The sequence below is a fragment of the Antrostomus carolinensis genome, unplaced genomic scaffold (genome assembly GCF_000700745.2).
Source record: "Antrostomus carolinensis isolate BGI_N321 unplaced genomic scaffold, ASM70074v2 scaffold9484, whole genome shotgun sequence".
Taxonomy (NCBI): domain Eukaryota; kingdom Metazoa; phylum Chordata; class Aves; order Caprimulgiformes; family Caprimulgidae; genus Antrostomus; species Antrostomus carolinensis.
In genome coordinates this window covers 22,776-35,767 of record NW_010312863.1, presented here as the reverse complement: position 1 = coordinate 35,767, position 12,992 = coordinate 22,776, and the positions used below count along the sequence as shown (strand labels likewise).

At 40.7% G+C, this 12,992-nt stretch overlaps 1 protein-coding gene across 1 annotated transcript in view; it reads right to left on the bottom strand.

Annotated features, from left to right (window-relative positions):
• JARID2 (jumonji and AT-rich interaction domain containing 2) overlaps nucleotides 1-12,992 on the bottom strand; it is a 68,304-nt gene that overhangs the window by 41,151 nt on the left and 14,161 nt on the right. Inside the window, exon 2 of the mRNA XM_010167149.2 lies at nucleotides 10,784-10,960. Coding sequence (XP_010165451.1) covers nucleotides 10,784-10,937 — 154 coding nt within the window. The 5' untranslated portion in view covers nucleotides 10,938-10,960. The remainder of the gene's footprint in view (nucleotides 1-10,783; nucleotides 10,961-12,992) is intronic.

The window sequence follows — 12,992 nt, the reverse complement described above, 5'->3', positions numbered from 1 at the left end:
ACAGCAGTTTGCCTATAGCAGACAAGCTGCAAATGGAAAAAGGTACTTCTGCAAAGAAAGGAAAATACTAAAACCGTTTTGGAACATGTCATACAAAGTAAGGCTGGGACCTATGCTGAGCGCCCTGGCTTCTGCTGAACTGGAGGGATAAGAAAGCACAGAACAGGAACTATATTTTTGGTACAATAAATATGCAAATATATACAAGTCTATCTCAGCAAGTTTTGTTCCTGTCCCTCTGCTGAATTTATTTAAGAATAGTCACTGCTTTTTTCTTGTCAGGGAACATGAAAAGCTGAGGTTAAAAAAAAAAAACAACAAACACGTCACATTTCATTGTTTGTTTGTTAATAAAACATGTGGTGAATTTATGTCAGTGTTGCCCCCCCTTCAGTGAAGTGCTTGACAGAGATCCACGAGGCTTGTGATCCAACACCCACAATGTGCCCTCCTGCCTTCTCTACTCACCTCCTCTTGGTTTTTACCCATGCCTTTTTGACCATGGCTTAGGAAAGGATGTAAATAAGAAAATTCATAAACACTTAATAGCACAAGTATCTAAAAATCGTATTTATTACACACAACACACACAATATGTTTGGGAATATTAACTAAATGAATTATGTTGTTGTTTTGTTGTGAAAGAAAAGCCTTCTTTTGTCACTAAATATTATATACCTTGATATACCTATGATACATATATTTTTATCTAAATTGTGTAGCTTAGCTGTCTCTACAGATGTCCTGTAATATTACAGTAGTAGCAGCAGTAATGGCAGTAATAATCAACAACCAACAATCCTGCTGGACAACTAAGCTGCTTCTGAGTAGACACCTACCTCCAAACCTTCCCAACCAGCTATCTACTTTCCCATCACACCTCCAAAAGCCAGAACTCCAGCAAGCTATTGACAAATTTGTTCTTCAAGTCACTTATCATATTCAGTCAGTCATAAGTGTTGAAGCAGATTATGTAAAAAATAAAAAATTATGATTGCTTTTCCTCCTCACTTCTTTCTGTCTTGCATAAATTGAGTAAGAACGAGAGAAAAGCCATCCTCGGTGAAGTCACCACCAATCCCCCCGTGGCTCCATCACTCCAGAGCTCAGGAGCAAGTGGCGCTGCCCCAGCCAGCCAAGGATTTCTCAGTGATTTCAGCACAAGACTCATAACCTCCGTGTCTCATTTCCACTGATGGAACTGATAATAATTGCCAACCCCTCTCGGGGAGTTCACGACAATACATTTATCCTCCTTTGTAAGGAGTTCTCACATCAGATGGAAAGCAGTACAGATGCACGAAGCACGACTATTTATTTTTAATAAGACACAGCCCAAACAAGCAATGGCAGCTTCGTTAATATGCATTTCATCACTGCGAGTGATATTTTTCCTTCAGAGGAAACAAATTGTATATACTGATCTGCTCATATGGAAACGTTAAGTCAGAGAGATTAATTTTCTGCCTTCAGTTGCCACTTTATAAACCGAAAATTACTAAAACAGAAAACACAGCCAAAAAGCCAAATTGTGCACTTTTATGGTTCACCAAAAAAACCCCCCAGCGAACAGGAGACAAGGTATATTTTATATGCAACAGCTCATTAATTTTAAGTGTCGTGGGAACCCTGCCAGTTTTACCCTCTGAGTAATTATCTTTTGTCTTAATTTGTAAGATTCTTGAAAGGGGGAACAGAGAAATGGGAGAGAAAAAATGTTCAGTCTCACAGGAAAAGCTTAAAAAGCTTAAAGCCTGAAAACACAATAAAAAGGGAGAGACTTAGACACAAAACAGTCCTAGTCAAGCTGTCTCTAGTTAAACAGTAGATGGTATCAGTTTCTATAAAAATCAGTGTTTGTTTTTTCCAACACCTAGAATATTGTTATACCCAGCTAGACAGGTATAAAAGCCTTTCTGCAAAATTCACAAACATATTAGTATCTAAACGTTAACTTCATTAATTACAAAACACTACCACTAGCTAAGCATTTAAGTGGGAATAGAGAGTCTCCTGGACTATGATTTTGCTCCCATCTGAGTAAAAATAAGTTATTTAGACAATAAATAAGTTATTTAGTGCAATACAGGATTAAACTCTGACCCTAACAGCTAGTTAGACAGTTCAGTGAAAAGATTAAATAACTAGGAAAGACCAGGAAGCCCTCCCGAGAAATCTCATTGTTGAAGAGTAACTGATAATAAGACAGAAACTTTCACTTCTTAAAGGAAAGAAAATAAACCCCCCAAAACTCTGCATTAAATATCATTAAATACTACTGAGACCAAATCTGATTTAACAATAAAATTATTAACTAATTCTTTTGTGTATTCTTACGAAGCAAACTGCATTCTCCTCCATGTCTGCCAGCTCTTCAGTATTTCTGAGGCATTCAGAAGCTCAGAAAAGCTGTGCCTTATGCTTTACTAAGCCCAGATACAGGCACGTCCCAGCTACAGTCTCCCATCCTCGAGATAACTCTGACATGCACAATATACAAGGTCCTGCTCCCAGTTATTTTTCTTTTTTCCTTGCAAAAGAGTAGTCAATAAAGGTTTCAATAATTTCATTAAAAACCAGAAAGAGAGGAAAAAAAGCCCAACCCACAGGAGTGGTGGAGCTCACATTATTAAAGCAGAAATCTTTTGTAGTCTTGAATTATGATTATTTTATGCTACCTTACCCAGCTCTATACTTCCAGAAGAGCTTTTAGCTAAAGGTAAGAGCACTACTAACAAATAATTAAAAGTGCAAGTAAATTATTAGTGTTCAGACACTTCAAATAGAATAAATGGATATCTTTTTATCCAGATCTATCTGAATGCTCGTTCTCAAAATGCCGTGTCCTCCAAAGTAATTATTATTATTATTAAGCTGAAACAATAAGAGTCCCAGAGTGAAATACTTGTGGGTCTTTTGGTTAGCACTGATGATCAAATGCAAAGAAACTGAACCACAACATTCAAAACTCGCAAGCACTGGGGGTTTTTAAACCACTGATATAATTTATGGCAGCAGAACAAAACCTTATGGCAGGAGTGATCCCCACAGATGCATCACAGTGCTCTCTGCATCGGGGGAACCAGACCCCAGACACCAATATTCACCCAGGATCCCACACAGGGACTTTGGGGTATCTCATTTGAAACTGTGATGAAGAATCCCTACGCAAACTGATGCAAACTGTGCAAACTCTGAGTGTACTAGGTGCAGCAGTAATAATGGCTACAAAAATTTTTGATCAAGTAAAGACACAGATGTACTCGGTCACTACAGATTAACTAAGCATTTACTACAGGAATTGACACTGTAGTGAGCGATAAACATTTATTGTGTTTTCAGCAATTTTCTGAAGTATTCCTATAAAGTATTTGCATGCAAATTAATTTGTAGGATACATCCAGCCAGCCATTCAGGAGCCAAGTCATAATACGTACAATAATCAGGCTTTCACTGTGTAAGCAGCAGAATTACTGGACTGGGTTCAGCCAACTACTGACTCCATGGGCAAAGCTTTCTCTCCCAAGCCCTCCTGGAGTTTATTCCTGCACCAGATACGCTTTATACTTGAGATAACAGGGGAGTCTGTTGCAGGAACAGCAGAGTACTGACGTATGAACCCTTTTGCTTCATGCCAGTGTCTGGAAGAGGAAGGCATGGACCATATGTGTACATGTGTGCCACATATTGCAGAGCTCGTGCTGTGTAAAGCAAGTGATTGTGCATTCATCAAACTCTCCAAAACAAAGAGGGAAGATAATAGTGAAAGGGAGAAGTTTTGTTTTTAGAAGGAGAAAAGGGAGCTTTGCCAATGTTGTGAACCTGAGCCAGCTATTCCAATGCAAACCTCATGTTGTTACATAGATCATGTTTGGGAAGAGATGTAATATATTAATCAACTTTCTGGCATTAAGTATCCATTACTGTACAAAAACATTCTTGCTCTGGCTTTAATTCAGTTTTAAGTCACTGTGAAAACATTTATGTGGCTCTCAAACTGCCTTAAAGGACCCAGGCAATAATTCTTTTCCTCTCCCAGAGGAACTAAAACAATTATCTACTTCCATTAAACAGAATATTTTAATACTGCTGATTGTTTTCCTTAAGTATTGGGTATGTTCAGACTTCTATAAACCATTTTCAGAGATAGAAGTTGTCTTCTGGAGCCCCCCTACATGATCTACCTATTCAGAGTCAGTGGCAAAGGCAAACTTCAGGAGAAAAGAATCATAGAAACATAGAATAGATTGGGTTGGAAAAGACCTCTAAGATCATCAAGTCCAACCCCTGATCCAACTCCAATTACTATATCATGGCACTAAGGGCCACGTCCAATCTCTTTTTAAAAACCTCCAAGGATGGTGAATCCACCACCTCTCTGGGTAGGGCGTTCCAGTGCCTGATTACCCTTTCTGTAAAGAATTTCTTCCTAACATCTAACCTAAACCTCCCCTGGCAGAGCTTGAGCCCATGTCCCCTTGCCCTATTGTTGGCTGCCTGGGAGAAGAGACCAACCCCCACCTGGCTATAACCTCCCTTCAGGTAGTTGAAGAGAGTGATGAGGTCACAACATCATATGAAATGCCACAACATCATATGAAATGGCACGGTACTGCTGTCTCTGCACTTCTCCAGCCCTAACCCAACGCTCTGCGACTTGTCAGTGGACAACTCTGCAAAAAAACTTCCACAGCTGCACGCTAATAGAAGTCAAACAGGGAAACGGTGGCGGATAACACTGAATTTCTTCTTGACGCTATCAATAACACAGCTCAAAACCCTAGGAATACATTGGGCCACCGAGAGGAACGTTATTGGTATGAGACACCACGCCACCCTTTGCAAAAATTCAATACCGAGTGTCTCGGCGTTGCACAAATTCATTACTCTCACCCAGGCATTATGACACCAACAACATCAAAAGGGTCACTGGCTAAGCAGCAAGTCCACACAAGAAGTGACTATCTGTTATCACGAGTCTCTCACCAGGATAACAATTCCTTTTCTATTTTTTTTTTGAGCAACTTCCAGCCCCCCTATTCTTCTCCACAGGTCATACATCTAGCTACTGCAAATCGGCAAATCCCCAAATGTGTTGTGCCTGATTTGCATATTTAAATATGCAAATTACTGCAAACCGGGTAATTTTCATGTTACATATTTTTGCAGAAAAATTAAATGTGCAAAAATGTTTATTGCAACAATTACTGGTTCCATGGTATTTCAACAAAAGGCTGTAAATCATCAAAATAATTGCCTACCCATTAACTATTGTAGCACTCTGCCTGAAATTTTCTCATTCTGCATTTTAGCTGGATGCAAAAAACATATTTCTTCTACATGTTTTACCTCTTCAGGATTAATTCCACTAAGATGGATGAGCCAAAGACTCTGTTTTATGTACCCACCCACAAATATCAAATTTAGTTAAAACCAGAACTAAATAAAGAATTGCAACCACAAATTAGAATTTTCTCACAACATGCTCAAACAGTAATGTATGTAAAAAATCTGCTATTTAAGCCCAACATACACAAACACTGCATTGAACTATACCCTGAAATAAGTAAAAAAAAAAACCCTAGCAACGATGTTTTCCTGCATCATCTTCGTTACTACACATGCAAGGAAATTACTCTGCTAAATCATCCATTGCAAACCGAGAAGCAAAACACTCTTCTGTGTGCCTGGTAAGCGAGGAAGACAACGCTAAAGCAGAGTACAGTGTTTCTAGAGACGCCTGCTTACTACGTGCTACTGCCAGATCTGTTTTGAAATTGGAGCCCCAAGAAAAAAAAAAAAGCTTTTATATCATTTTCTCCCCTGCTCATTTCAGGCAAAAGGCATGCAGAGCAGTTTTTATCTGACCATGTTGACAAAACACAGCACAGCCCAGTAAGCGTTTGGGACCCACTAGCTTTTCTGACACACCAGAGCTGGTTTGCCCCAGCTAAGGACACAAGACTCTCCTTCATGAAGACCGGTTAAAAATAATGATGGCTATCTCTTGTTTTCCTAAATGTGAATTAAAACTCAAGTGTCCATCTCTGGTGTCTGAAGACAAACATGACATTCCCAAGTATGCTGGCCCAGATACATGCTTCTCTCCACCTTTGAAGTGCTACGCTAGTGTGAGAGATCCCCAATCCTGCAATCCTCCTTCTTGAGGTAATTAGCCAACCATTATTAGAGGAACTATAACCCCCTGCGTGCAATTTCAAAGTTGTCTATGCAACTGTATCTGTGTACATGGCTCCTCCTGAGGCTCTTTTCCAGTCCACAAGCCCTTTCAAGTAGAGTAACGCCTATCCCCTTCTGCTCTTGTGATGGGACCGATAACCCAACAACTCCCTAACTGCATCTTCCAGCTCCCGATCCCAGCCTGCCTAACAAAACCACTTGGCACCTACAAATATTTTCCTTCAGGACCCTGCAGAGAAAACCTTCCATTGTGCCACAGAATGAAATCAAAGTAGGATTTATTTAGTTGTGAGGAATTCCAAGAATTAGTTTTAAAGAAACAGAGAGACCTAAACCTACCCTCTTACCTACAACTTGGAATTTCCTCCGAGCAGCAGGGAGATGTAATAATTTAGACTCGGTACCTCCCTGTCCCCCAGGGAAGAAGAGCGCAGCTTACTGGCAGAGAACCTGCTTTCCCTGCACGTCAGCCCCACAGCAGCTGATGACTGATGCCCTCCTCCCTTTGCATAAGGTCAATTTTCTAATAGATCAATGTCTCTCCATCTCCTCCTCCGTGTTGGCAAGACACCCTGTCATCCAGGCTGTGGTTGAGAAGTTTCTCTCCACACCTGGCAGCTACACTGAAGAAAAAACACGTTGTTTAAGTCAATGCTCCTGCCTGCTTCTTCCACTGAATTCCTTGCGTTCAAAGTCGTGTAAGTCTCAGACAGACTGACGGCCATTTGAGATGCGTACAAAATGCAAACTGGAAAATAAGCGTAACTATCTGAGCAGCATGCAGGCGTCCTGTGGCTGGGCATTCTGGGTCTAAATACCGAGAATTATGGGGTTCCTACACCCACACTCAAACGGGTCAGTAACAGGGCTACAATTACAACGCAGCCATCCGAACCTCTGCTCTAACTGCCGCACTGCGCAGCGCCATATCATCCCTAATTTTCCATATATTACTTTTGAAATTCACCACAAACTTACTTAGAACATCTGAAGTTAAATGATTCAAAAAGATGAAATCCTTGACCGAAACAGCAAGGGGGATTTCTCTTTTCCAACTAAATGTTCATATGGTTTCTTAGCTGGGAAAATATCCTTTTGAAGTCAGTAGCTATATGGAGACCAAGTGATTCAGTTGATTATAGCCTCTCACCATTTTAGCCCAGCTATAAATCCCAACTCAATTAAAATAATTCTGATTAGGACCACAATTCCACATCAAGTTTTAGAAAGCTTCCAAAATCTCCCCTCCCTCGAAACACATACAGGAAATAAAAGCACAAATCTCTGCCACTTTTATTTCAGAATCTGTCAGAAAAGTTATCAATAGTATCTGGTGGAAGAGGTAAGACTAGATGACCTCCTGGGGTCTTCTCTGACCCAAATTAATCTATGACATGTAGTGTGAGATCATACCTTAATCCATCAGCAAGTAAAAACCACTCACACGTTTTACTTTACAAGAGAACAGTTCTCTTGAAAACAAAAACTGAAAGTCTTTAGACAGCATCTTCTCTTAGTGACAATTGTTCGGTGTAAGTTTAAGCACGCTGAAAAATACAGTAATGGGGAGTTACATGCAGAACAACCCACGACATGAGAGATACGTACCCAGAGCCAACACTAGTTTCTAACCAAGGCACAAAGTACCACAAATGACATCCAAGACACTATCTGCTGCTAACCTAACATATGTTAGAACCAGCCTAATCAGCTGAAGTTTGGCAATGACATTAAAACATTTTTTTAAGAGGACGGCTCTACCATTTTCCCTCAGTGGCAACCACAGCAACATCTTAGAAAACTGTTTAACCACAAGACTATCGCTGCCTGCACTAAGATATTGCATGAAGGAAGGACTTGCACATTACTACACATCCCTTTTCCACACTCCCTTGAATGTGGGGGACAAACACTTCTCCTGCCAAACATTTTACTTTGCTCTTTAATACCTGGATGTGTGTGCAGTACAGCAGAAGTACGCAGAAAGAGGCCTACAAGAAAGCTGGGGAGGGACTTCTTACAAGGGCAGTTAGTGACAGAACAAGGGGAAATGGCTTTAAACTGGGAGAGGGGAGATTGAGATGGGATATTAGGAAGAAATTATTTCCCATGAGGGTGCTGAGACACTAGCAAGCTGTGGCTGCTCCTCCCTGGAAGTGTTGAAGGCCAGGTTGGATGAGGCTTTGAGCAACCTGGTCTAGTGGAAGGTGTCCCTGCTGCTGGCAGGGGGGTTTGGAACTGGGGGAGCTTTGAGGTCGCTTCCAACCCAAACCAGTCTGTGATTCTATGACAAGGCACAGGTAACAATGTGCTGCTTTAAATGTATCCATGTAAGCAGTAAGGTGAGAAGGCGACAAGTCAGTTGAGCTAATTGCTTCAATTTGTACAGCAAGCTATGCCACGTGTTATACGTGCTTCTTATTCATACTTAGGCGTTTTCCATTGAGTTAGCTGTCCAAAAGGTGGCTCAACAGGCTAGGTTATAACAAATAGTTTGGTGTGCAACCCTAATAATGCCCCATATTGGCATCAGAAGAGGATATTGACAAATGACTTTGCCCAGGAAAGCTGTTCCGGCCCCCGTTTAGTAGAAAGCAATCATTTGACACTGCCTAATGACATTAATCAAGCTTTGAACCTTTGTTGCTGTATGTCATAGCAAACACTTAGCATTTGCAGGTCCAAAGTGCTTGACTGCACATTGTATATTAAAAACAAAAGACTTTAATTCATTAAAAATAGACTCTCACGCTAGATTAAGTTCATTTGCTGCACCCGTCCCTGGTCTGCCTTTGTGTGTGGTCTCATTTAAAATAGACACACATGAACCAGAACCTACTTCATTCACGGGAAACAAAAATACCATTGGCTGTCAACCAAAATAACAGACACTGAAAAATGGGAATACCCTTGGGTAAGGAAATTTTAATTAAAAAAAAAAAAAAGACAATAACAAAGAAGAGGAAGAAGCTGTCTTCTCTGGGAATTCCTGTTTCGTCACCTTTGTGAAAACATCTCACATTGTCTCCTATGTATTTTATAAATGTCTCTTGCAGATCTGTTAAAGCAGCAGCTTCATTTATGCTCACTCTGATCTATATTGATAAAGATTATGAAGCCACTAGATGGCTCATTAAGTTTGCCTTTACTTACCCCCAATTAAGATTTCAGGTGTCTGTGGTTTTGAGCTAATTTCAGAGTGGCTGCCACCTGGGACATTCTCAAGAAACAGGATCAGCTCCTTTTGTAATGATATATCCCACTTAAAGCTCGAAGGCAGCGCTTCTATTACATGCAATCGTATTTTCCATATCTAGAGTTTCATGCCTGTTATTTTGGGGGGTTTATTTAGAAATCAATCCAACGTGTCAAGTTTTGATCCATGGCTTTTACAGAATCAAAGCTCCTGTTCACAGCTGACAGCTGAAATGCTATTAGGCATAATGTCCCCTCAGACTCCTCCACAAACAGTTCGTAAAAAGAGTTTTTTGAGCTCGGGTGCACTATAAAAAACAGATTCAGACATAACCATGAAATACAATTTTTGTATATGTAACAAGGGCACCCTAGAAAACTCCCTTTTGAAAAGCAGACATGTGGACCAGCACAGTGAAGTAACTGGGATCTACTTTATCTCTTCTTCAGAGTAGCGTAGCACAAAAGAGGAGAAAAAACCAAACCAAACCAAACCAAACACACTAGGCACAGGTCACAACTATCTCTCAAAAAGTGCACTGTAGAGAGATCTTCCACTCAGTCCTCCTACTAAGAGGAGGAGAACTGAATGGGCAGTCACCAGAAGGAAAGATTTTCATGGTAAATAATACTGAGGAAGGGAACAGAGAGCACAGGCTCCATTTTGAAATTATGTCAGGCAGAAAGGACACAGAGTTGTTATGATACAAGAGCTCTTGCTGGAGAAAGGACCCCAGCACACAGGACTTCAGCAACAGAGCATTACAGCAGGCTCAGAATATTTTCAGTGTGGCTTTTAGGTCTTCCATCTTATACTAGATGATGCTGCACCATACACAGATCTGTTTATCATGATATGGCATGAGGACATCATGACAGAAACAGTGTGCAAAGAATGCAGCTTTTGTTGATTTGCAAAGAAATAACTGAACTTGAAAAAGTTTCTTCCATAAAATCTTTCCAGCAACAACATGAATGCAGCACCTTAACCTGCTGCAATTATGGTATCAATATTGCATGTGAAAAAAGAAGTGTGGCCCATCACATGTTTTGATAACACTTATGAATGCTTATATTTAACTTGGACAAAATAAAATCATTCTAGATTAAACATCAGTCTCAAAAAAGCCACAGAGAGCGACTGTGTGTGTGTCTACACATATATACAATTCCAGCTCTGCAGTTACAGTTCTGCCACAGATGGAGTTCAGATTGTCAGTAGAAACAGGTTAAAGCAGAGGATGGTAACACTACATCTCACTCTACTTTCCCATTACGGCCTGGAGGCTTCTTCACTCAGATCCAGAAGGATGGACAAGGATCAAGCACATTTAGCTCAAATTTCTTTACTAGGCAGCGCAGGAAAACAACACTATTTAGGACCTACCTTGCCCATTTGGTACATGTTTATGCGTTTTTCCTTTCCTGGGGGTTGACTGGCATGATGATGAAGCATTGTTTGTGGCTGTTTTTGTGTCCTCTGTCTCCTCCTCCTCCTCCTCTTCATCCTCATCATCCTGAGAGCTTCCAAAATATACCATGTTGCTGGGCAGGGCTGGAGAACCTAATCATTATAAAGAAATGGCTCATTAGCATCATTACATTCACTTCCTGCACTAACCATATTGATCATAACCTACTTTAGAGTCATGCATAGCAAGAGAAGAGGGGGACTCAAGAGATGGAAGGTCACACTACTGCATGACTAACCAGAGGTTTTTTATTTATTAATTTTTACAAACAGGACTTGTATGTGTTTTAAAAGCAAGGTTCCCCTCCACGAGCACATTCTATTCATACTTTAGACAATCACAGAGTCTTGCTACAAGCCCTAATTAATAGCTTTGTGTATTCAGAAAAGGACTAATGCACATGCTTAATTTAAAATGCGTGCTTAAGTGCCTTACTGAAGTCTTAATGCACAAACTAGAAGCTTACAGCTTTTCCAAACACAAGCAAAAAAAGAGTATTTACAAACCAATCTGCACCCTGGTAATATTTTTAGGTTGTTATTATTAAAATAAAATATTAGTATTTAAACTTGACAATGCTTTGCAGACCTCTACAGTACTGTACACAATGCTTTGCGGTGTTCTGGTTCAGTTTTAAATAAAAGAGAAAAACTAAGACATTGAGATGCTTAAATTTGCCTAGCAGGTCCCTGGCAAAGGGGAGAAAGAGAGCAAAGGTCTCCCGATTCCCCACGGGCTCCTCTTGAGGATGCTGCTTCTCATCTCTCGCTCACTTCCCACGATGCTCCCGCTAACCTGCCTTGTTGGCACAAGGGTACAACGTGCAATTCAGTGAGAGGAAAGTGAGGAATTCACAAGCTTAACAACAACACAGGGTTGTCATTTAAATGTAACTCTTGCACAAAATTTCAGGTCATGCAATAGTGTATAGGTTTCCCTGCACTGCATCAGGGACACACGACATGTCTGTAGCCATCTAATAACTATTTTTAAATGTACAAATACTGCAGACAACTAATGGACACTTTTCCCTTCTGCCCAAGAGTAGTTTCCACTTTGAAATGAATGTTCTGTCTATCCCCTGGAGGGACAGGTGCCCTAGAAGCCTTCTACTTAGTCACAATTATTTTTTTTTTTTTTTTTTTTTTTTTTTTTTTTTTGTGGGTAGAGAAAGGGAAAAAATAGACAGTCAATAGAAGGGGAGAATGGGGGGACTCATCGTTTCAATTATTTTCCTGTAGCTAAATAAAACAAAGGACAGAGAGAGCTGGGCTACAGACCAATAACACAAGGTAGTGGCTATTTGGCTGAAGCTTCCTTAGGAAACACTCCTGCCTTCAAGCTCTTCAGAACAGCAATTCTGTGTTTTGTTTGGTTTTGAGCTGCTCTTGTTGCTATTGCCAGCAACTAACTAAAGCTTATTTTTGGGTTGTGTATTTTCTGCTTCCACCAGGTTTGTACAAAATACTCTTAACTAAAATAAAAATTACATTTTAATGAACCTATACCTAATTATGGCACAAAACCAGGACAGGCTGTTTCTGCAATGAACCAACCTTTCCTAAGAGTAGTGGTTTTGGCTGGGATGGAGTTAATTTTCCTCATAGCAGTTTGTATGGTGCCATGCTTTGGATTTGTGACCAAAACAGCACTGACAACCTAGGGATGTTGTAGCTATTACCGAGCTGTGCTTGCACAACATCAAGGCATTTTTTTTCCTGCTCCTCACATCACCCCACTGGTGAGTAAGCTGAGGGTGCACAAGAAGTTGGGAGGGGACACAGCTGGGACAGTGGAACCCAACTGACCAAAGGGATATATATCCCAGACCACATGACATTGTGCTCAGTAATAAAGGCTGGGGGGAGAAGGAGGAAGGGGGGGGTGACATTTGGAGTGATGGCATTTGTCTTCCCAAGTAACTGTTATGTGTGATGGAGCCCTGCTTTCCTGGAGATGGCTGAACACCTGCCCATGGGAAGCAGTGAATGAATTCCTTTGTCTTGCTTTGCTTGTGCTCGCAGCATTTGCCTCACCTATTACAGAATCACAGAATCACAGAATGTTGGGGATTGGAAGGGACCTCGAAAGATCATCCAGTCCAATCCCCCTGCCAGAGCAGGA